The sequence below is a fragment of the Vigna umbellata genome, chromosome 8, assembly GCF_029865625.1.
Source record: "Vigna umbellata cultivar VRB3 chromosome 8, Vumbellata_1.0, whole genome shotgun sequence".
Classification (NCBI taxonomy): domain Eukaryota; kingdom Viridiplantae; phylum Streptophyta; class Magnoliopsida; order Fabales; family Fabaceae; genus Vigna; species Vigna umbellata.
The window spans coordinates 43,427,211-43,450,545 of NC_142172.1; the positions used below are offsets into that span (position 1 = coordinate 43,427,211).

The window sequence follows — 23,335 nt, forward strand, 5'->3', positions numbered from 1 at the left end:
GAATAAAAGCCAATCAAAGTCATTTGAAATACTCCAGCCTTTTGAAACCAACGAACTGAGATAGCATACAGTAACCTTTCTTTGTTAGAATCACAACCTTTGTTACAATTCTATCATGTTAATTAAAATTTATTAGAACCTGTACAATCATAATAAAACTCAATTTTAAAAAATAAGACCCATAAAATTTATATTTATTGTTAAATTTCAACTTAGCAAGCATCTTTATCGTCAACTTGTCCAAGATAGAATGGTTTGTCAACTCCATCTTTGCATTTCCCTGCATTTTTACAGCATACGGTTCTTGATATATAAGGAAAATAGGATTCACGGTTCTTCGAAACAGCCGATGAAGCAATCATGCAACCCTCCAAATGTCGTACCGTCAGATTATTTAAAGGAAAAGAAACCCACGCCTAGCTTGATAGTACCAAAATTGGGGGGGAAAAATAGGCTCCTATAAGACAGCATACAATTCAAAGGAATCAATAAATTAATCCGAGAATTCAATGGCATCAATAAAAATAAGATACAATTGAGGAATGGTTGGAACTCATGTTCATCTCCACGTTTACTATCCGAAAGAGATCTAGCTGCAATATACAGATCTCAATCAGACTACATTAGAGCCGCATGGATCTCACCCTTTGAAGATGTACAAACGATACAACTCACGAAGACATAGACCTAAAACAACAAACTACATGCAATAAAATTATTCTTGGATAATCCCTAGTAGACTTTATGAAGAAAAGGAAAAATAATATATTTCCCTAGGACAGGGTCACCCGGGTAAACCATCTAAAACTTCCTATAATCTTAAACTTGTAAACGATCTTTGTGTGTGTGTGCAAGCAGCATTTTATGGATTTCTTCAGCTGTAGGACGCTTGTTAGGATTTTCTTCTACGCACTTGTGAAACAAATCAACAAGGAATTTCAACATGTCAACCTCAAGATCTGATTTTTCTATCTCTTCACCCGATGGAATCATTGAGGGTTCGTCCACTGAACTCAATGCCTCCAGCTCATCAGTTAACTGTGGTCGTTTACCCATCTGCATTGACCATTGTACTAAAATTTATTAAAAAAGGCAAGTTGAAGTTACTAATAAACCAGTTAGTACAAGAACATCCCCTGGAGTACATAAAGGAACAAATGATGACCACACCTGCAGACTATCAAGGAAGTGTGAATCAGAAAGCCCAGAATATGGAATTTGCAAAGTAAGCATCTCCAGAAGTAAACATCCAAACGACCAAATGTCCGCTTCCTGTCACAAGATAAAGAAAATATAAAATACAAACCCAAGATACTATTTCTGGTTGCTGAGCAATTTTGTTCACTAAACATATATTCTTAACTCATGAAGAAACATGTGCACTTCCACCTTTAAGCACAACAAAAGGGGGAAATGGAACAGCAAATATGTCCCTGCTAGGAAGGGGAATATCGCACAATTTTCATGAAAAGAAAATTTTCCAAGGCAACAACAGCCAACAATAGTTCTATAAAATAATTTATCATCTTTTATGTTTTGTCCCAATGCGATTGTAATCTCTTCCACATAATGAATTGCACGAAGTGTGCATCCAAATTATTGACTTGCTGTCCTAAGGAACACATTCTAAATTAAGAATTGAAAATCCAATAACACATTTTTCGGTAAAGTTTGTATGAGAAGTATCTCTAGCCCCACCCAAGTTCCTAGGGAAAACAAAAATGACGGTATCATACAATGATAGTCATCAGAACACAATACTCTTAATGTTCCCATCACAATACCGTAAAACACAAGTTATCACATTATGTAAAAACTAAATAGTTTTTTTCTCTGTGAATCAGTTTTTATTCAATAATAGAATCCATAATACTAATTATTCATTTTAAGAATATGATTTAGTTTTGTTAAATAGTTGTTTATCATTTTGTTGTTAAGCTTTTATAAAGCTACTTTTTTTAGTGTACCTTTATATACTTGTACTCACTCTTTCTCTTAAAAACATAACACATCAATTTAGTCAACTCTAACTGAGTTTTGATCATTCTCCAAAATTCAGTGGCCAATTGTCAATATTTTCCTGCCATGGCAACAATTCTTCATGGCCTTTTCATCAGTTCGATATAAAAAATGTTTTTCTTCATGGCAATCTAGAAAAAGAAGTCTACATGAGGCAACTGCTTTAATTTCTTAGCTAAAGGAACACTTATGCAATCATTTTCCGATAATGGATCTTGGAAGTCCCATAATTTTTTGGCATTGATGTAGTCCAATCAAAAGAAAGTGTCGTAATTTCTCAAAGAAAATATGCTCTAGATATTCTAAAAAATACAAATATGATTGATAGTAAAACAGTGGATAGTCCTTCAGACCCAATTTAAATATTAATGACAGAACAAGGTGAAGCTTTCTTTAATCCAGAAAGATATATAAGACTAGTTGGAAAACTCATTCATCTTACTATTTCAAGACCAAATTTGCCTTTTGTAGTTGGTGTTGTGAGTCAATCCATGTAGACTCCTGTAGTATTGATCATTGAAACGCTTGTATGTATCATAAGATACCTCAAAATGGCTCTAGGACAAGGCATACTTTATGAAGATAATGGAAATAACCAACCCTCTAGGTATTATGTTTTCATTGGAAAAGATATTATTTCTTAAAAAGGAAAGAAACAAAATGTAGCCGCTTAATCAACTGTTGAGCTTGTGTGGGTAAAACAATTCCTCCAAGAATTAGATTTTTGTGAAATTCAACAAATGAAGATGAATTATGATAATCAAGCAACTCCTCACAATGCTTCTAATCCTGCATTCTATGAGAGGTCCAAACACAAAGATCAACTATCAATTCATTCTAGAAAAGTTACTATCCAAGGAAATCGGTACTGAGTTTATCAGATTCAATGATCAACTTGCAGATGTGTTGACAAAATCATTAAGAAGGTCTTGGTTTAGAGCACACAAAGTAAGATTTATTCAAAATCCAATCTTTGCAAGGCTGAGTTACACTTAGAGACCATTTCTAGGACTTACATATCAATGCAAAGCCAAAGAGCTTCTTCCACATCCAATCTTATTCCAATGACTCCAATTAAAGTAGGCTCATGCCTCTTCGGAAAGGTATTCAGTATACTATTAATATTTTGAGTTATCGTCATTTGTCTCCATTATACTCATTACTACAATTGTTCCTAAAACAATCCATGAATTCATAATTTTGACTCATCCTTGTCCCTCCAATTACACTTTTTTTTCCCCTTTGTCCACTACTATTGTTCCTAAGACTATCCATAAATCCCAAATTTTGAGTTACCATCATCTATCCCCATTATACTCTTTATTATATTTTCTCTTTGTCCACATTGTTCCTAAAACTATCTATAAGCCACTTGATCATCCAGGATGGCAATGAAATGCTGGGTCTTGCAGAGATAGCACCTAGGAGCTTGTCACTCTATCCCCCTGTCAAGATGGCTGATTCTAGATGGGTCTATGTTGTTAAAGTTCAGCCTAGTGATGTTGATTGATTTAAAGCTCAATTGATGAACAGGAGATGCACTAAAATTTATGGTCATGATTATTTTGATACTTTATTTCTCCCGTGGCCAACATCAACACAGTTCAACTCATTTTTGCTAAGCCTACTATCTATCATGGGTCACTCCACCAACTAACATTAAAAATGCATTCCTTCATAGTGCCCTTGAAGAGGAAATTAACAGGAGTATATTACTTTCTCAAGGGGAGTATAGTCTAATTTGTAAATAAGGTCAGTCACTCTATGGACCAAAGCAATGGCCATAGCTTGGTTCGGTAAATTTAGTCATACTTGCAGATTTATGGATTGAAACAAAGTGAGACAAATCATTCATTTTTCTACTCCCGTGCTTCTACTAGGAAGTCATCAAATTGTCTATGTTAAGGATATATTTATTACAATAAATGACGCCACTAGGATTTTTCAAGTAAAAGAGCACTAATTTAGTCATTTTCAAACCAAAGATCTTGGCTATTAGAAATACTTTCTTGGTATTGAAGTGGCCTAGGTCAAAGAAAGGTGTGCTCTTGATATTTTGGAGGAGATAGGGCTAGCAAATTGCAAGTCCATTGATAGTCATATGGACCTAAATCAGAAGCTAATGGTGAACCAAGGAAAACTTTTTCAAATCCAGATATATATAATCCGTATGAGATTGGTGGGAAAACTTATTTATCTCATTATTAAAAGACTTCATATTTCTTATGCAATTAGAGTTTTTAGTCAATTCATATCAAATCCTTGCATTGACCATTGGAATGTTGTGGTTTGCAATCACTGATGTATCAAAAAGGCTACAGGGCTTTGATTGTTGTATGAGAACAAGGGAAAATACTCAAATCTTAGGGTATTGTGATGCCAATTTTGTTGGTTGTCTTATTGACAGGAGATTCACCACAAGAAAGTGTATTCATTGGAGGAAGATATTCTCTTAGAAGACCAAGAAACAAAATGTTGTTGCTAGACATATCAAACATATGTATGACATTCCCGAACATATTTTAGACATATCAAACATATGTATGACATTCCCAATATACGAGTTAGCATGTGATATATAAGTGCAAAAATGTGTTATGTGCATAAATGGATGGGAGATAAATGCAGAAATACAATAATAGGGACAGTGAATAAAAAGAGGGCTCAAGAAAGTTAAGAAATCATCGTAATAGAGGAAAAGTTATTATTCCAAAATATATTTGGCTTTGACATCATAGAGAACTATTCTTTTATTGATAACATGTTGACATAAACAGAATATCCTTTTCCAAAATCAGTGAGCTTCAAAATCAAAGGACCTGGACCTATAGTTAAACTTATGCAAATGGCCAGTTATAAAAAAATTTATACTGTTCATATATTTCAAAAATACAATAAATGGCTGACCAGTAGGAGGATCATACCAATCCATAAGATTTTTTTTCGTACATAGTCTGCATAACCTCTGGAGCCATCCACCTAGGTGTTCCAACACATACACAGGGAGGAGGTGTTCCCACATGAGCAATACAACATGCATGTAAAGTTGATCTTAGTGGCACTGCACTATCAAAATCACAGAGCTTTACAGTGGGAGCTCCATTGTCTCTCTTCCTATCCAAATCAAGCAGAATATTTTCACTTTTTATGTCACGATGAATTATGTGCCTCGAGTGCAGCTCTGACAAAGCACATGAGACATCTTTAGCAACATGCAAAGCCAACTCCACAGGAACATATGTTTTTCCAGTTTCTGACAGCTTCTCCAGATAGTTCTGCATAAAAATAAGTGTGAATTTAATAAAGAAAACAGATATGTGTCAATAATAACAAAGAAATGGCATATAAAATCTTACTTTTAAAGAGCCCCCTTCCACATACTCCATAAAAATGGCAGATCTTAACACACGGTGTTCAGGATTACCATCGGCTGAGACAGACCATTGACATGACATTTTGTGTCCATACATTTCCACTATGCAGGGGTGTTTTAAAGCACCAAGAATTCTTATTTCTCCCAGACAATTATACTCAAAGTTTTTAATTTTGTCAGCCGAACTCCCCTGATCTGCCAAAGTACGCACCTACAATGCCACACAAGATGTGTGTGAAGCAACCGTATTATATTTATATTATATCCAAATAACCACAACAAGAATTTAAACTAACAAGTAGAACAAGTTATGGCCATTGTGTTCAACTACAAACCTTTGCTGCAGCCTCAACTGATCCAATTTTGCATTTAATTAAAGTAGTTGAAGCTTTTGTCTCAAGCTCATCACATGCAGTAAGTGATGGAACAGAATAAGCAGAATCTGGAATTCCTCTAGAAGAAAGAGGGATCGTGGTTCGATTAAGAGGTATATACCTGCAATTCAAATCAGCAGAGTCCTCATAATCCCTTATAATTTCACAGAAGTCAAATTTAAATAAAGTTCTCATGTGATGAACAAATTATTGAGAAATTTTAATTAACCAGAAGAATGCACAATTGTATTCATCATTGCAAATGTAATGCTGACCAGCTATGATATTCAAAGCACCAATATTCATTTAGTTTCATACAGGGTAGAGTTCCATAAAGATATTTTTTAAATATTGTGTGATGCTGACTTAAAAAGTATGTTTGGACACATTATCTAAAGATTCGCTAAGACTTAGTTTGGAGAAAACTATGATATTCATTCATATTCTTTAATTTACACAAGGTTAATAATTGCCATGAAGATATTACATAAATATTTGGACTAAAATTGGAGCCAGGCTTACTGATTGTTTTAGTTTACTAATTTCAAACCATAAGCAAAATTCTTTACACTGTACAACATGATACAAGATTTAATTTAAAAAATGTCAAATAATCGGTGATTATTTAACATGACAAAACTTATAACAGAAATAAAACCGGTATCAAAAGCTATATTTCAACATGAAACCAATAACAAAATTATTTAGCATAACAAATTTATCTTAAATGTAGCCAAGCCAACGCAAGTGAGAGAAGACTACTACACAATACCAAGAAAAATGTGTTTTAAGAAAAGGTAATATGTTCTGCATCCACTTCTGACTCCGAGGAGGTACATACCTGCAAAAGTATTCAGTATCTTTCTCTTCTCTTATATCAAGAGGTCGACAAGCATCAATCAGCATTCGAACCCACTTGGCACCCCTCTTAATCATAACAATATTCCAGGCATGTGGTGAAAAATCTAGGTAACCCCTGACAAGCTCACAAGGAATTGGTGGCTCCATGTGATCACATAAATACTGTAAAACAAATCATCTAGCATTAGACCATTAAAATAAGGCACAAATTGAAAAAACTACAACACAAAATGAGTGCACAATTCTATAGTACATTTTTAGTATCAACGATTACCTTGAAAAGCAGAGCTCTGTGTCTGCATACACCATACTGCACAGAGCCAATTGGAACTATGATTGAATTTCGCCTTTTTTTAATATTGTCCAGAGATTTCTCACATATCTTAGAAAGAGTAATATCTTCTGTGGTGTTTACAACTGGTTCGGTGGAAGCCCTTATACTGGTGCTGCTTCCAACCGAGCATGTACAGATAAAAGGTTTATTATAGTTTGAACCAGACACAGATTTCCGTGTCTGTTCTATGATAGCACCTCTATCACTGCCACCAAAATGATCTGATACAAAGAGTGCAAGCAGTGATGCTCTCTGCAAGTTATCAACCACATCCTGGTTCCCATGTCTGTTTAAACCATTTAACTGATTCAAATTATGGACCAATGCCTGCGCAGCTAGAAAAACAGCATCCAATTCTTCATCTCTTTTTCTGAAAGATAACAAACAATCCAATCACATTAGGAATAAAACTAGAGTATAATATACAGCCATTACTACTACTACTAATAATAATAATAGTAGTAAAAAAAAAAACCTGTCTAAAAGGATGACTTCACGAGAAGCAAGACACTGATTTTGCTCATATCTCTCTAGAGGAAAAAATGGCCGATCTCGTCCTGCATCATAAAATCCATCTGATAGATGGTCTTCAATGCCACAAAATGAGATTTTGCTGTACCTGTTAGACAATGATGAACAAGTACTAATAGATTTTCTAGACTTGCACGGTTTAGGATTATCAAGATCACGGTCTAAATGTCTCTTTGATTTAGAGACACACTCTAAAAGTTCAAAACAAGATACTTCATCCTGTTCACTTTGCTTGTTCTCTATGGAGCACAAGCATGCATCCTTTTCATCTTTGCTTTCAGTAGTGCAGCAATCTTCCCCAGAAAAACGCTTCTCAATAATTACTTCATCATTGTTAACATTATCAACTTCATTGTCATTTATTGCGTGTTCAGAAAATATTCTTTTACTATTATCCAGGTTCCCATTCTCTGATACAATTTCTGAACGAGTTTCAGAATCAAGACTATCACAATTTCCTGGTTCAGAAATTTTGTGAATCTTCTTGCTCAACAACTGGTCATGATCTACAGCTTTCCACTTCCTACTATTGTTCAAGCGCTCTTGACGAGCTTTCTGCTGTAAATAATACCGTCTTTTCCACCGCTTACCTGACTTCCGGGATACAAAACATCTACTACTAGATGAGGAGCTTGTTAGCATGGTTGATGAGATATGCTGACAACCTGCAAAAGAAATCATAGAAGAGTACTTGGCTCTTAATACATAAATTCAATCATTCACACCGCAAAAAGGGAAGTGCAAACACAGATGCTAGGTTTGGAAAGGTGAAAATGGAGGGGAAGTACATGAGTGAGGAAAGAAATTAAGAGAAATGGAGTGAAAAGAAATGTAATTGGTAGAAGAGAAATAGAGTAGAGATAAAAAAGAAATAAAAATTAATAATAATTTATTATATAAATATAAATATTTATATATTCGATGTTTGATTACATATAAAATTGATTATGTTATTACATGACCGATTATATAAGAATGGGGATGATAAGTTACATATGTATATGTACAAACATATATATATATATATACACACACACACACACATATATTATCGATCGTGGGTTAAAATGATTGATTATACATATAACTATATAATAATTTTATTTAGACATTTATACAGTAAATTTTCTCATAAAAATATAGTTGATTATATTGTTTTATATAATTCACTAAAAAATGAACCATCTAGAGCTCTTGGGCATGGAAATGTTTTTTGCATGGGCCCTACATGTTTTTTACAAATTTCTCCAACATTCTTCTCTTCAAAACTAAGGAATTTTTTTAGCACTGTAACCTCTCTTCCATTCTTTAATGTTTAGTTCCAACCAAATATACAGCAAACGTGAGCAAGAAAACCAAAGATAGGTATTCATTATAGGTCTCACCCTCAGAAAGGGTTTCGTCATTTTCCTGAAAGTTGCTTTCATTGAGATCCATTTCAACAGAAGAGCTGCTACAATCATCTTTGCATCTAGCTTCATCATTTCCCTCCATATTACAACATATCCATGAAGGAACTTGAAAAGTCCTGAGAAGCTTGTTGTACTTGAACAATAAATACACATACAAACAAGTTCAGCATGTGATTTTTTATTTTTTTTTCAAAAATCCAATACTAAACTATGAAGTTAGAACTTAATAACACACAGAAGTATTAAGAACCTAGATAAAAAATCTGAACTCCCATTAACACCCAGATTCATTGTCGTTTGTTTCATATGCAAGCTACAGCTACAAAATGAATACCTTGGATGCACAAAGGCACCTTCAATGCGGCCCCTCCATGTAAAACACTGTCAGATCAGATGCCACCAAATTAAATGCATATTAAACACTTTCAAGCAAAGGAAACAGGAAAAAATTGCATATCAGACACCGGGACACACAATCAGCCATAAAGGGGACGCACTGACAGTAATATTTTTCAGATAGACCAATAATTTAGACCACAAAGCTGACCTAACAAACCAGAAGTCCAAAATAAAAGTGTAGACTTATGGACTACCAGAAACTTAAAACAACTATCATAAACAGCCAAAAATATCCAAACAACGCATCAACATAGTAGAATATACTTTTATAGTGTGGGTGGTTTAGGGTAAACAAATTTATCTTCAGCGTGTTAAAAGAACCAATAGAATTCACGTCCTAGAATAACACAGACTGGACAGCAAAATGGTAACAAATCATAACTAGGTACCTGAAGATTTAACTTCTTAAGTCTATGCATGGAGGCAAGTTCAAGGGACCCTAACGAAGTCAACTTATTATTCGACAGGTCCAAACTCTCCAGTCTTGACAGAGAAGATATAGCTGACGGCAGCTCCATCAATTTATTATTCGCGACTTTCATGGATATCAAGCCACTCAAGTAACTAATCTCCACTGGCAACGTCTTCATTTTATTAAACGAAAGATCAAGATACTCCAGTTTTTTCAAGCATCCAATTTCCGGAGGAAGGTATCTATAGTAGTTACAAAACACAGACATGCTCATATCTTAATGACCCACATACCACATTATTTATAATCTTAAACAACAATTGTGTTAAAAATTATAATTCAGACAAATTAAATGACAGGGGAACGAACGCTAACCTTATGGAAAAATGACAAATGGAAAGCTTAGTCAAACACTGGAGACCAGAAATCTCTGTCAAAATCGGAAAAGCAGACGTTCTGGGAGGTCCTTTGGAGAGTTCGAGTTCCTTCAAACCCTGGAGCGAGTGCAACGGCAAGCCTCCGATCCCCGGCGAGGAAATCTTCATCTGCAAGCACTCCAACGCCGTCAAGTTCCCAACCTCGGGCGCGAACAGGTTAATCTCATTTCCGAAGAATTTAAGCGTTCGCAATTGTGCTAGGCGCGAAACCGACTTCGGAATAAGACTGTAAATGTTCTTGTACACGTAAAGGCTCTCCGCCGAGTCCTCGGCGTTCTCCGCCTCCGGAAACTCCACGCTCTTCCCGGTGACGTCGAGAGCCGCGCTGTCGTCGGTTACGGAGTCCAGAGAATCGGAGAAAGTGCTAGAATCCTCGGGCTTCTCCGGCGACTCGCGCCGCTCGGACGCGGGTTCGTCGGAGTGAAGAAGCTGCATTGGCTGAATCCGACGAGGTTCGCAAATTAGGAGTGGAGAATGAAAGAGGGAAAGAAAACCCTAGATTCTAGAGGCAGTGTTTGCGATGGATTTGAATATTTGGGGGTAGTCGCCGTTCGATATGCTGATTACCAAACGCGGCGTTAAGGAGGATTTACGATAATAGCCCTCGTTTTCAGCACTAATTACTAGGTATGGGGAGTCAGTCAAAAGAGGCTGCGGGGTGAATACTAAGAATAAAAAAAAAAGAGACAGGAAAAACTTCGTTTCAATTATCTCTCAGAGCATTTTCTAAAACACCAAATTTGTTCTAGATTGGATTGATACTAAACATCGTCTCTTCAAACCAAATTTAAGATTAAGTCGGAGAACGGCTACATGTTAGTGTTTACAGTTATTTAAGAGCCTTTTGATTACTTCTGGATATAAGTACCCATAATATGCGTTCACTTTTTCTTAATGAAAACAAAAAGTAGATTATTCAAATAAAATATTATTAAATTTATAAAAGATTAGTGAAAACTTGTCTTTATTTATGATGATGAAAAATAATAAAATTATTATTATATAATTATAAAATAAATTAAATAATTCTTACAACTTTATTGTAAGTCATTTTTAATTGTTTTTGTAGATAATTGTTTTGTTATAGATAGCTATTTTAGTTTTAAAAATTTGTTAAATTTAAGAAAACGGTAAAGAAAATTATTAAATTTAGAAAAAAAAAATTAAAAAGGTAAATTTTATAAAATAATTATTTTGATTTAAAAAGTACTTAAAGGTTAAAATTGGAGATGTAAAAACACTTTATATATAATAGTATAGATACATCCATAAAAACTAATTATAAAATTAAATAATGTTATTGTTGGTATTTTTTATTGTGATTGTAAGAACCTCAAAATGAATTAGAAAATTTAATAGGGTATTAAGTTAATAAAACCAGAAATTGTTTCTTTAAAAGCACCTTTCAGACACATTTTGGTTCATTAATCCAACCCCATTCTTTCTTTAAAAACTCGTCTCTTCTCTTTTTTCTTTGTCTTCTCTCTACCACATCTTTGTCTTCTCTCTACCACATCTTTGTCTTCTCTCTTCAATCTCTTTTTCACTAAGCCAGTGAATTCCTGATTAGGTGACGCTCAAACGTCCGCGACGTAAAGGGCTTCATAACTAACCGATTCATTTCGGGTTCTAAGTTAGGAAGTCCCTCCATGCAACCTCTTCTATGTCCTTCAACCAGCACATGCAATCTCTGTTAGTTGCATGTGTCTCGTGCTTTCATTTTCTTCAATTTTCCACTTTATTCTAGCTCTAAGAGTTGTTTCTGTCACCAATGTGGTGTTCTGTAGGGTTTTGTTGAGTTCTCACAACTCAAGGTTCGATTGAAGGGGTCTTGTGAGATGTTCAGTCAAGTTACTCTAAGGTAAGGGGAGTTAGATACTTTTCTATGGGTTGTATGAACAATGCATGTGTTGAAATCTGTAATATTCTGCTGTTTGATGAACAAGTTTGTGTTTAGAGTGACCTTGTTTTGTATGCATCTGTATGAGTAAATGTGGAATTGTAAATTACTGTTGTAAATTGATCTGGGGAAAATGTATTGTTGTGATTTGGGTTCATTGGCGAGGTAGAGATGTTATGAAGGTGATTAGATAAGGGGTCAAGTGAAACTGTAGTGTTTTGGGGCAAATTGAAGGTAGTGAGGTAGCGATTTTGGGCATGGGAGATCTTGTGTGGGTTTGGGCTGTTTGGGTAGCTCAGATAGGTCAATTCTGACTTGTTAGGAACTTCAAACTGGTCTAAAACAAGTTACAAGTAGTAAAATTGGATTTGGGTCCCTAAGTTGTGGATTTTGGTGTTCTAGAGTAGAATTTGAGTCTAAACCACTATAGATTTGTAGTAAGGAGGGTTGGGATCGTGTAGATAAGTTTAATTAAGTATAAAACACGAATTATGATTGTTAGAAGTTGGGAAAAATGACTAGAAATGGCAAAGGGTGTGTGAGTTGCATAATTCTGCAGAATTTGCTTTCTGCAGATTATGCAGACTCGCTATGCGAGCTGTCACGCATAGCGAGACCATGTAGAAGGTGCTCACTGTATGGGTCATTCGCTGTGTGAGCTAATGCACTGTGTGGATGACCAGAGGGTGCTGCTCTCTGTTTGTGGATTCGCCTAGCGAATCCTGTCGCTATGCGAGAGACCTGAGGCCTATAGCCTCAGCGAGTTAATTCGCATAGCGAATTAAGTGGGTGCGTTGTGCGAGGGACATGAGGTACAACACCTCAGCGAGTTAATTTGCCTTGCGAATAGGGTGCGCTGTGCGAATCCTCTGAGTCCAAAGTTATCTTTTGCTCTTGTTTTGGTTGAATTAAGTGTGTGGAATGTTTGGAATGCATAATATGATGGTGGTAATGTGATTATATTGAAAGTATGCGAGTGTATGAGACATGTTTGGTGATTGAAAGTATGTGGTTTTAAAAGTGTGGTTGATGGACGTAATTCCATGGATCTCAAAGGAGGTTACATGGTGGTGCCTTATGTTATTGGACGTAATTCCATGGATCTCAAAGGAAGGTTACATGGTGGTGCCCTTAGTGTTTAAAATGATTTGCATGGTAGCTTCCTACTTGGGGGTTATTCTGAAACTACAAGGGTCAATCATTCTCCAGTAGTGAGGATTGAATCATGTCGCGAGTAGTAGTAGAAGGTCCTAGTATTGGGTGCTTCCAGTATGGCCTAGGGTAAGTGATAACGGACTAACCTCGTGAGTGTGGTAGGGTGAAACCCATTGGCAGTGACTTTGCAAAGCAGTAAAGGCCACCACGAGTGCATGACCCGCCATAGCTCGGCAATCATTCTAAGTCCGGACGAGTCAAGTTTGAGTGCAACAAGTCATGTTTGTGTAGTGTAGTATATCTGTTCTTACTTGCATGTTGCTTGTGACTGTTATAACATGATTTTTGTATATCTAGCTCACCCTTGCTTCTGTGTTTGTGTTTTGCCCGGGTATGCTTTTCTTTTGCAATGATCATCCACTTAGATGTGAGCAGAGGTGAATGAGGTGCCTCTGGAGCAGGCTTTGGAGGAAGATGATGTTGCTGCTTAGTTTGTTTAGGAATTTCTTAACTGAGTATTGTTTTGAAATACTCTGTTAAGTAGGAAGTTTTTAAATTATGACTTTTTTTGGGATGACTGTAATTTTAATACTTTACTTACAGTCTACTTCTAATTGTTCTCTTATATTAAAATGTGGACTTACTATATTATATGCTTCTATATAATATGAACTGGTTAACCTATTTAAAAAAGTAACAATATATATATATAGCACACACTTTCACCATTCTCTTATCTAAGTGTCTCTTAGTGATTTATTTTCTTAAAGATACTCAATTTTCATCTTTTGATCTCCAAAAAATCCTAATTTAAACATTATGCATTCTTTTAGGTCATATAACAGGATACCAGTCCAAAAAAAAAACACTTATATTTTTATACAAGTCAATGTCATCCAATAAACCGGTGACCGTCCAACAATATAAACACAAACACAAACATGACGTACTTTTATAGATTAAAAAGCTTATTTTTATTTTATAACCATGATATGGATGACAAAAAAGTTATGGGTTTTTTCGCATTTGTCTCTCATTAAGGATTATTCAGAAGTATGTTAAAGGGTTTTAGCTCCATACATTATTAAGAAGGAATGGGGTGTTGTATTAAATCCCATGAAACATCTCATCTATGTGTTATTAGGTTGATGATCTTTTTAGATTTGAATATTTATGAGCTGTAAGATATAGATGCTTCTTTCATGACCTTTATACGAGCCTTCCTTTCTGTGTTTGTGATGTTTTTTCTTGAGAAATCTCAATAGTTGAACTCTGGTGGAGGTTTTTGAGGCCATGATCAATGTTCTCAAGATGGTTCCCACGACCTATAAGTTTACATAATGTGTGAGTTTAGTTATCTTTACATTTTTTAGTTTTTTTATTTGTATTTACTCATTATTCTTTTATAAATACCATGGGAAATATTCAGAGAAGTTTGAAAAGGAAGTTCTGAAAAAAGTGGAAGTTTTCCAACCTGAATTTTATTTTTTATTTTAATACATATATTAAAATAAAAAAGAAAAATTACAAATAGAACATAAAGTTAATAGGAAGCATAATCAATAGAAAAATAATGAACTATTCCTCATGTTTATTTTAAGAAAACCCATATTCAAATGTCTTCTCAGTGTTGCCGTTAAAGGGAGGAAAATAGGCGAAGGGCGAATGATTTCTCTTCTACTCTGTTCTTCAATGTCAGCCATCGTGTATTCTAAGTCAGATCCGAAATACAGACGCAGTTAGCACTTGAAATCGTTTGAACCTCGTCGAACATCGGTTCAAATCGAGACAGACGCACGTGTCCTTACTCGCTGGAATCTCACCGGAAAATCAATCCGTCGGAACCATTGTTCTTGGAATTCAGTTGGCGAGTCCGCAATAGACGATTTCTTCTTTTCTTCCCGGCGCAGGTACTCTTCCCTCAACCCACACTTTCCCGTTGGTGTAATTTTTGTCATGCTTTTACCTTTTTGTTTTTAATGCTTTGAATTTTATCATATAAGATGTAAGAGGAGGAACATTTAAAATGGAGTGTTATTTCCATGATCAAGAGCTCGGGTGAATCAGTGAATGAAAGGGATAAAGATTTTATCAATAGAACTTTCCTCCCTTCCCTCACCCGAATCCTTCCCCCATTCCCTCGTCTAAACCTTCTTCTGATTTTGTAAAAGAGCTTGGACAGTAAATCGGGCCGGTCTCGCACGCCGGAATTTTTTTTAGCTTTATCTCAACTTTCTGGGCTCGTGGCTGGAGTGGCTTTAAGGGTGATCTTGTGAAGCTTTATAGGTAAATAAATCCTATTTATTTGGCTGAATTACACACTCATTTTGCATATGTTGAAGATCATTGTCATAGATTTATGCTATTTTGACAAATTTCTGGATTGGCAATTGCTTCTTGAGTTCTGTAAAGAGAACTACCCGTCTTATCTAATGTCAAGGGAATCTCAAAGTGTTTGCTGCCTGCTTATTTTTTTTCTGCTGCTAGAATTATTTGGAATTATATTGTCACTTATTTGTTCTTTGCTATGTACACCTATTTAACTTGTTGACTACATTAAACTTCTTGATTATATTATGACTTTTCAAATCTTTAGTAGGTAGTAATATTTTATTCATTGTAATTTCCTTATTGTTCGCTTAAGGAATATGGGTGCGGCGATTGATTTCCTTTTTTATGTAATTTCTGTGATCTGTTCTGTTCTATTAGCAAACAAATTACGTTATGTTTTGAAGATAAAAGAATACTTGCTTGTTGCTAGTTTGCTACTCGTCATGAATTATTTACGTTGAGTATGAATTACAGACATGGCACCTGCACATATATAGTTCAATTAATGACTCACTACTTGAACCAGTGACCCAGTGCTACAGCTGAGTCTTAATGACCACACCAGGTTTAATAGCATTACTCTAAACATTCATTATGCAACAAACCTCTATCCTCAACAAAGACCAAAGAGGTATGGTTCAGCAGTTGTCAGAAAAAGAAAAATCTTTCCTTATGGGTTTGCATGCCCTTTGTGGCCAAAATCCATTAGTTTGTAGACAGTTTCTTTTTAGTTGACAGACCGCATTAACAAAAAGAGGCTACCCAGTCCTATAAAATTATTGCCATGGCAGGGTCGGCCGCATTTTGGATCTATTATAGGCAATCTTACCTTGCATTTTGTAAGAGGTTGATTTCATGCCTTGAATTTGTGACCTCTTAGTCACGTGGCACCATCCTAACCGTTGTGCCAATGCTGCTTCCCACAGCAAATTGACAATTAACCTTGTTCATAATTTGTTAGCCAGTCAATTTGCATGAAAAAAAATACTATGTCTCAGCATAGTTTGAAATAAATTCATTGTCTTACATTCTTTATTTCTTTAGTGTCTTTTCTCTCTTTGATTTTAGATTGGGTAATATAGTTGGATGTTAAACTGAGATTCTGCATGGATTTATTTTAGTTAAATTTAGTTTGTATCTTTTGTAGTCATGGTTCAGAGTACTGTTTTTATCAGGTGATGGAATATACATGTTTAATGAGTTTGGGATCGGACCTATTAGTTTATTAATTTACTCCCTGTGTATTGAACTTTTAAGTCTGTTTGAACATGAAAATATAGTTCAATTCAAAGTGCTGGAACATTACTTGTCATCTCATAGTTTTCTGGAAGAGCTGTTAAAAGAAGTGATTATTTTCCAAATATTGATTGCGACTGAGCATGCACTTAACACTTTGGTTAGTATTTCATCAAATTGAAGCTAGGTTTAGGTACCAGATTGCAGACTTTGTCTGATAACTATCTAATTTGCACTTTTATTTGTGTTTAGAAGTCATTTTTAGTTCATCTTTGTTTTTAATGGTATAGAATTATGATTAATTTTTAGTTTTTCCTTTAATTCTTTAGTTTTATAGAGTTTTAGTTAAAAATAGGTTTTTAGATGTATTTTTAGTGTTTAGAAAATTAATCTTTTTCTGAAATTTTTAATAAAAAAATCTTTTTCTTTAATTTTTGTTTAATTAGGTTTTATTTTATTATATTTTTTTTGTTTTTGTTATTGCTAAAAAGTCTTTTCCTTAATTGTTGATCAATCCCTATTCATACTTGATTTTATTGCAATGGTGCCCTTGGATAATTGGGCTGCACCTGGGCTAATTGAGCTAAGGGTGTTTCACTCTGCACTTCCAACTCTTTCATCTTGCATCTCCAATTTTCATAAATACCTTCTAATTAATAGATGTTGTTATACATAAGAAATTGATTTGTTGGGAAATTATGTGTGTGCATTAAATGAAGCCTTTTTCAGCGTTGAATATATTGTTTAGAAAACCTGCACCCCATTCACCTCTGTTCAGTGTTTGCACCCCATTTCCTTTAGTTTAGAAGGAGATAGTGTAGCATAGAGAGCGCGATTTAGGTTTCTCTTAGATTTTTTTTCTCTGCGCGATTAGAGAGTAGATTTTGTGCTCTTGGACTGTTGATCGAGATTCACAGTGGTGACAGCCCATGAGCATCTCCGCGTGCTTTTCTCGGTGACTTTTTACTTGTAATTCTATTTTCATTTCAATTTTGTGCACTTGTTCTATTCTGACTTTCAATTCTGGTTCTATTTTGGAGTTTTACTCAGTTTTTACACTTTCTATAGTTTCAGTTGTGCTTTTAGATTGTTGAATGTTTTAGATAATGATAGTTTCCATTGTTTTGACTTCTATTGTTTTGGAAATTAGTTTTACGCATCTGATAATTTGTGATTTAGTGTTAAGCTTTGATTTTGCATTTAAATTTAGGTTTTTACTTAAATTTTATTTCGAACATGTTGCTTTTATATTTCTTGTATTAATTCTGCTTAGTTTCTTGCAATGTTCTGAGTAGATGAAATGTTTATGTGTTCGTTTTGATTGAAAGAAGTTTAGGTTATGCTTTTAAATTTGGCTACAATGATTAGAACTTAGGTACTCTTTCTGCATATTTTAGTCAGCTTCTGTTGAGAGAATTCAAGTTGATATGTTGATAATGATGATTGTAGAATAGGTAATAGTTGTTAGAGTATATTGTAGCATCTGATATTGGTTAGAATCACAAATTTGAGTTGGATTCACTTTGGTTTGGTGAATTGAGTAGAGATCACTGTTTTTAAGTTCTGAAAATGAACTTTAAGACCCCAAAGTGGGCTTATTTTCACAGGATGTCTTCCTGAATTGTGATCAAACATTCTTTGCACTAATCCTATATGAGTTTGATTCTAATTTCTGTTCTAACCAATTCTTCTTGTTCTGATTCTTTGATTTTGGTATTCCTGTTGAATAGAGATTAGGTTCATTAGCTTAGATGGTGAAATTTTCCATTCTTTTGGTTCTGATATGTGTATATACCGTTTCTTTTCATTAAACTGTTCGTTGCTTTCATGCATCATTAGTTTCCATATCAAGTTTTACTTCTAGTCTTCTTGTATCATTAATTCATAGCATTCATAGGTTAGTTTTAGTTGCTGTTTTTGAATTGCATGCATAATAATGTTTACAAGGTTAGGAGATTCTTAAATTCTTTTTCTTATTTTTCATATAGGCTTAGTTTAGTTTAAGATCAGTTTGAGTTAGATTCTTTAATTTTTTTTTTTCTTTTTAATTTCATTTCTTTTCCCCACCTTGTTTTGTAGTTAATAAATAGTAAATATAAGACTTAACTTTACATTTTAAAACTTAATTTTGCCAAGTTCTTGGATTGATGCTTGGTTATCCCTATACTTTATTAGTGCGGAAACTGAATTTGTTATGCTTTAGGCGACTAAAAAGTAGTTTAACAGTGTCTTACCCACCATGTAATATATATTATGTTTATAGAAACCATTGTTGGAGGCTTATATAATTCCTCAAAATTAAATTTTCAATGCCTGTTTATTTTTACAGGTTTTAGTTAAGGTGGAACTTTAATTAAAAAAACTGCTGTTGTTTGTGTTAGGATTTGAAAATGTCAATGGCAAGCGAATCAAGTTGGGTGGGGAGGAAGCCAGTGAAACGTATTGGGGGAATGTCCGATGCTCTATCAATTGCTGCTGATCTTGGTTTCTCCATGTCCCCTCCCCCATCCCAGGTACGATATTGTCTTTGCAAAAAGTTTGCAAACACTCTAATAGTTTGAATTTATTGAAAATCATAAAATTCTGCAGGTCTTACTAATCTAATGAACCTTACTGATGCTTCTGTAGTTTTCAATAAATATTAATGAGTAGAAGGGTGAATTGCTAGCACTCGTCTATTTTTTCATCCAATTCTCACTATTTGTTTGAAAAATTGTGTCACATCATTCTCTTTCTTTCCAGGAAGGACTTCAGAATTCATCCCCCACAACTGGGGAAAAGGGGGAGGACTTGATCAGGGTTTTGAGAGAACTAACTACTGTCCAAAGAAAAATCGCAGACTTGCAAGTTGAACTTCAAGGTCGAAAGGTCAGGCTTAGACATTTGGTTGTTTACATAGTAAAACCAATGGCTTCTTTTGATGTTTTATTCTAACTTATATTTTTATACTCATCTTGAGATTTGTAAAATTTGTAGGATGACAAAAATGTTGCACATTTGACTCATGTGAGTGAAATGGAAAAGAAGATTGAGACATTGGCGAGGATTACTACTATACTCAAAGATGTTATTCAGAACAAGGTAATATAAGATTTGCCCCCTTCATCTACCACTGCCTTAGTGTATCAGAATCATATTTTCTAGGTTGAGTCCATTATTCTTCACATTTATCAATTGAGAAGAGCAAGGGCATCAGTGACGAAATTCCATGAACATCCCTGGAGAGGCTTACTTAGTAACATTTAGACAATAATAAGAGAATTTCTTCACAAGTCTCACTTTATGCTTGGTTATTCTCTTGTTCGCTTTCCTGATGAACAGTTAGAGTTAGGGCTTAAGTTATCTAGATATAATTAGACAACCTATTATATGCTCTCTGACACGATTTCATTATCAAATTTGACAGGACCGCATTATAGCTCGCTTGCAGCAGCCATATTCCCTTGATTGCATTCCTGTTGAAGCAGAATATCAGGTTAAATTAATATTAAACTAATGCACTATAAATCTCTACAAAGTTAATTTGATCACGGATTGGCCATCCTGTGGCATGCATAGGCACATGTGCCTGTATTTGTCTGTTCTCTTAACCATTGTGCTAGTATACATTATCTTATTGTGTTTAATTTCTGAGTTTGCTAGATGAAGTCTATAATGTGATAGTTTCATTACTTTTCTTAAATAAAGCTTGTTACAAAATGCAGCATTGTGGGAAAAACGTGATATAGTGACTTCATTTGAAACTGTTAGATATGAAATAAAAGTCTCTATCCATCATAAATTACTCATTGAGAGGCTATGTTGCCTCGCCATCCATTGTAATTGGAATATAGTTCATCTCTTTGCATGTCAATATACTACCTATGCAGTATGATGTACATAGGCTGAAATATTTATGTACTGTGCTTTATCAGCCACTGAGCTTACATGAGTGTGTTCAATTATTCTGGTTATTTGCTCCGCTGAAGTGCACTGTTTTTTTACAAGCTATTTCTGTAAAATTAGAACTAAAGTTAAGGATTATACTTAAATTTATACCCGACTTCTGCTAATTTCGAAATTGAATCATTACTGTCCAATTGTGCTACCATGTGATCAATTGATATGATTGATTCTTGCCTTAAATGTTTAGTTCTGTTCCTTACAGATATGACGAAATTTTGGTTTTATTTTATTGTAAAAAAATTTGTTGGTTTTGGTTGTCCTCGTAAATTTATCTTTTACAACAACTATTATCATTTAATGATCTTGACATGCATCTAGATTCTAAACATGCCACATTAGCAACAACTGAGATTACACACGACGTGGCATCACTAAATTTATGCTACGTTATCAATAAACCACTAGGATCATTTTCAAGAATTAAACAATTTGTAAGCATGACAACCAAAAGAAAAACTATGGGGACTAAAACTAATTGTAATTAAATTTCGGGGGGCAAGAACAAATTAGTTCTAATATTACCATATATCCTTACGACCAACTTTAGTTGAAGATTGATATAAATGTTTAATTATTTTTAAGTGGAAAATTTTAATCAATATAAGACAGGCATTGTAATTTTTTTGATACATTTCTCTTATTTGTGCAGAAACAATTCTCTGAACTTCTGATGAAGGCAGCTAGTGATTATGGTGCTTTGACAGCTTCAGTGGCAGATTTTCAGTGGAGTCAGAATTTCAAAGAACCTCCTTCAGTTTGGGGGGTAGGCTTCTAGATTCCTTTTCTTGTTATAAGCTAATCACGATTAGATGTTTGGGCATTCTGTTTCCATTTTGTCTTAATTCTTAAACCAATATGCATCCATATAATTGTGACGTGAGTACATCAAGAATATGACTCAGTGAGTAATTACAAGTCTATTTAAGTCCACTTTGACATACTAAATTTAGAAGTCTATTTAAGTCCGATCAATTAGCCTGCGATACTATAAATGGAGTTTTGAGAAAAGGCACCATGATTCATTGACATGTGAAACATAAGCCTGTAGTATTTCTTATTTTGAGCATAACAAACCATAATTTTGTTGTATGTTCGGAAGGTGTGCAGACATTGCATTGAGTACATCATGTGTAGTAATTTTGGCCAAACTTTATTTTGTTTGCTTCTTGCATTTAAAATGAAATTACTTTTTGCCTTTTTCCCAGGAAATGCTTCGACCCATTCCTGTAGCTTTGGCATCTTGCACTCGGTTCTTTGAAGCCATGTCTGCCACAAGAGAGTCATTTGCAGCACTTCAAAAACTGCGAGTGGGCCATTTTGATTCTCCTCTAACTAGGACACCGGCGGGTGATCCTTCCCAAAGGGTACCGGGAGTTTCTGATTGTTTAACCCCACCTCCATGGAAAACTGAATCAAATTATGACGACTTAGGAATAAGAAATCAAAGGAGGCAACACCTAGATCAGGTGGAAGATGTAAACAGCTAGGTAACTGAGATCCGTCAGAATATTTGGACAAGCCCAAGGATCTTGTCTTTTTCTTCCCTCAGTGAAAGAAGTATGTTACGTAGCTATCTAACATACTGTACGTACCCTGTGTGATATACTCATTTGCTTTTGCAAATCAATTACTCGTCATTGTTATTTAAGAATTATATATTTCCCTGTCACCAGAAATTGTCACAACTAATGTGTGAAATTCTCTTATAAATTCAGCGCTTCATATAAATAAAGATGTAGTCAAGTTCATGATAAAATTAAATTTAAACGTGTTTAGTTCTTAAATCTTAATGTGAAATTGGAATACATTCGTGTCATAAACTTTGATTTTTTAAATTTTAAAAAGGAATAAATATAATTTTTCTGAACCAACTCAGTTAAAATTTTTAAATAGTTATCAACCTAACGTTTGACTTAATTACAAACATTAGTACATTTCGGTTTAAATATCAGTTCAAAAAATATACATTTATTTAATTTTTTAAGTTTGAAAACTAAAAAGTATCAAATTTAATAAGAACGACAAATTTTAATTTGTGTTTAAGTTTCGAGACTATAAACATTAAGTTTATAAAAATATTAAACTTGTATGTCTCGTTATATTCATGGTTTATCTTGTAGTTTTGAAAATCTTATGTAAAATTATGAGACGAGACCAGATTATTATAACTTACGATGTCTTACAAAACTAGATACAACATAAAAACGCAGACTAAAAAAAAATTAAAATGGACAGCTAAACTAAAATTGGAACAATAAATTTGCTAGTTTTTCTGAACTCTAGCTAATTCATGTCTCAGGGCGTGCCAGAATTACCGGTAAAAGGATGGATTGATAAGACTTTTATGAAAGAGAATAAAAGAGTGGAAATGAATATTTATACTTTATTTTATTTCTTTTATATATTTTTTTACCGTATAACTCATTTTTCTCCTGTATACCAAACTCATTTTAATTATGTTCTACTTCCCACTTCTTACATTAAATTTATAGTTTAAATATTGATTTCTATTTTATTTAATTTAATTTTAATATACATTTTTAATTTAATTTTAATTTAATTTTAATTTTTATTAATTTAATTTTTTCTCCAACATTGTTTAAATAATTATATGTG

General features: G+C 34.2%; 2 protein-coding genes across 4 annotated transcripts; one reads left to right on the forward strand and one right to left on the reverse strand.

Moving 5' to 3' along the window:
• Positions 1 to 472: 472 nt before the first annotated feature.
• On the reverse strand, positions 473 to 10,694 carry LOC124836139 (Leucine-rich repeat protein kinase family protein). Its single transcript, XM_047311234.2, has 11 exons — positions 10,091 to 10,694; positions 9,693 to 9,957; positions 8,878 to 9,037; positions 7,437 to 8,157; positions 6,902 to 7,331; positions 6,608 to 6,789; positions 5,728 to 5,887; positions 5,376 to 5,603; positions 4,944 to 5,294; positions 1,171 to 1,272; positions 473 to 1,056 (listed from the first exon to the last, which is right to left on the reverse strand). The coding sequence occupies exons 1-11, from the start codon at positions 10,585 to 10,587 to the stop codon at positions 820 to 822; spliced, it is 3,333 nt and encodes a 1,110-aa protein (XP_047167190.1). The 5' UTR covers positions 10,588 to 10,694; the 3' UTR covers positions 473 to 819.
• Positions 10,695 to 14,795: 4,101 nt separating this feature from the next.
• AUG2 (HAUS augmin-like complex subunit) lies at positions 14,796 to 22,388 on the forward strand. Of its 3 annotated transcripts, none has more exons than XM_047311245.2 (8): positions 14,796 to 15,117; positions 15,211 to 15,493; positions 19,156 to 19,287; positions 19,517 to 19,642; positions 19,751 to 19,855; positions 20,181 to 20,249; positions 21,369 to 21,482; positions 21,925 to 22,388. In XM_047311245.2, exons 3-8 carry the CDS (start codon positions 19,165 to 19,167, stop codon positions 22,204 to 22,206), a joined length of 819 nt encoding a protein of 272 aa, XP_047167201.1. In that variant the 5' UTR covers positions 14,796 to 15,117; positions 15,211 to 15,493; positions 19,156 to 19,164; the 3' UTR covers positions 22,207 to 22,388. The 3 variants fall into 3 exon arrangements, with proteins under 3 accessions (XP_047167201.1, XP_047167209.1, XP_087953527.1); XM_047311253.2 differs by having other exon boundaries at positions 15,379 to 15,493; XM_088097401.1 differs by having other exon boundaries at positions 15,390 to 15,493.
• The last annotated feature ends 947 nt before the right edge of the window (positions 22,389 to 23,335 follow it).

Coding starts and splice junctions, on each gene's coding strand:
- LOC124836139 (XM_047311234.2), bottom strand. CDS start 10,587: ATGCAGCTTCTTCACTCCGACGAACCCGCGTCCGAGCGGCGCGAGTCG. Junction 8,158..8,877: donor TGACGAAACCCTTTCTGAGG/GTGAGACCTATA, acceptor TTTCTTTTGCAG/GTTGTCAGCATATCTCATCA. Junction 5,295..5,375: donor TGGAAGGGGGCTCTTTAAAA/GTAAGATTTTAT, acceptor ATTTTTATGCAG/AACTATCTGGAGAAGCTGTC.
- AUG2 (XM_047311245.2), top strand. CDS start 19,165: ATGTCAATGGCAAGCGAATCAAGTTGGGTGGGGAGGAAGCCAGTGAAA. Junction 19,643..19,750: donor TTGAACTTCAAGGTCGAAAG/GTCAGGCTTAGA, acceptor TAAAATTTGTAG/GATGACAAAAATGTTGCACA. Junction 20,250..21,368: donor CTGTTGAAGCAGAATATCAG/GTTAAATTAATA, acceptor TTATTTGTGCAG/AAACAATTCTCTGAACTTCT.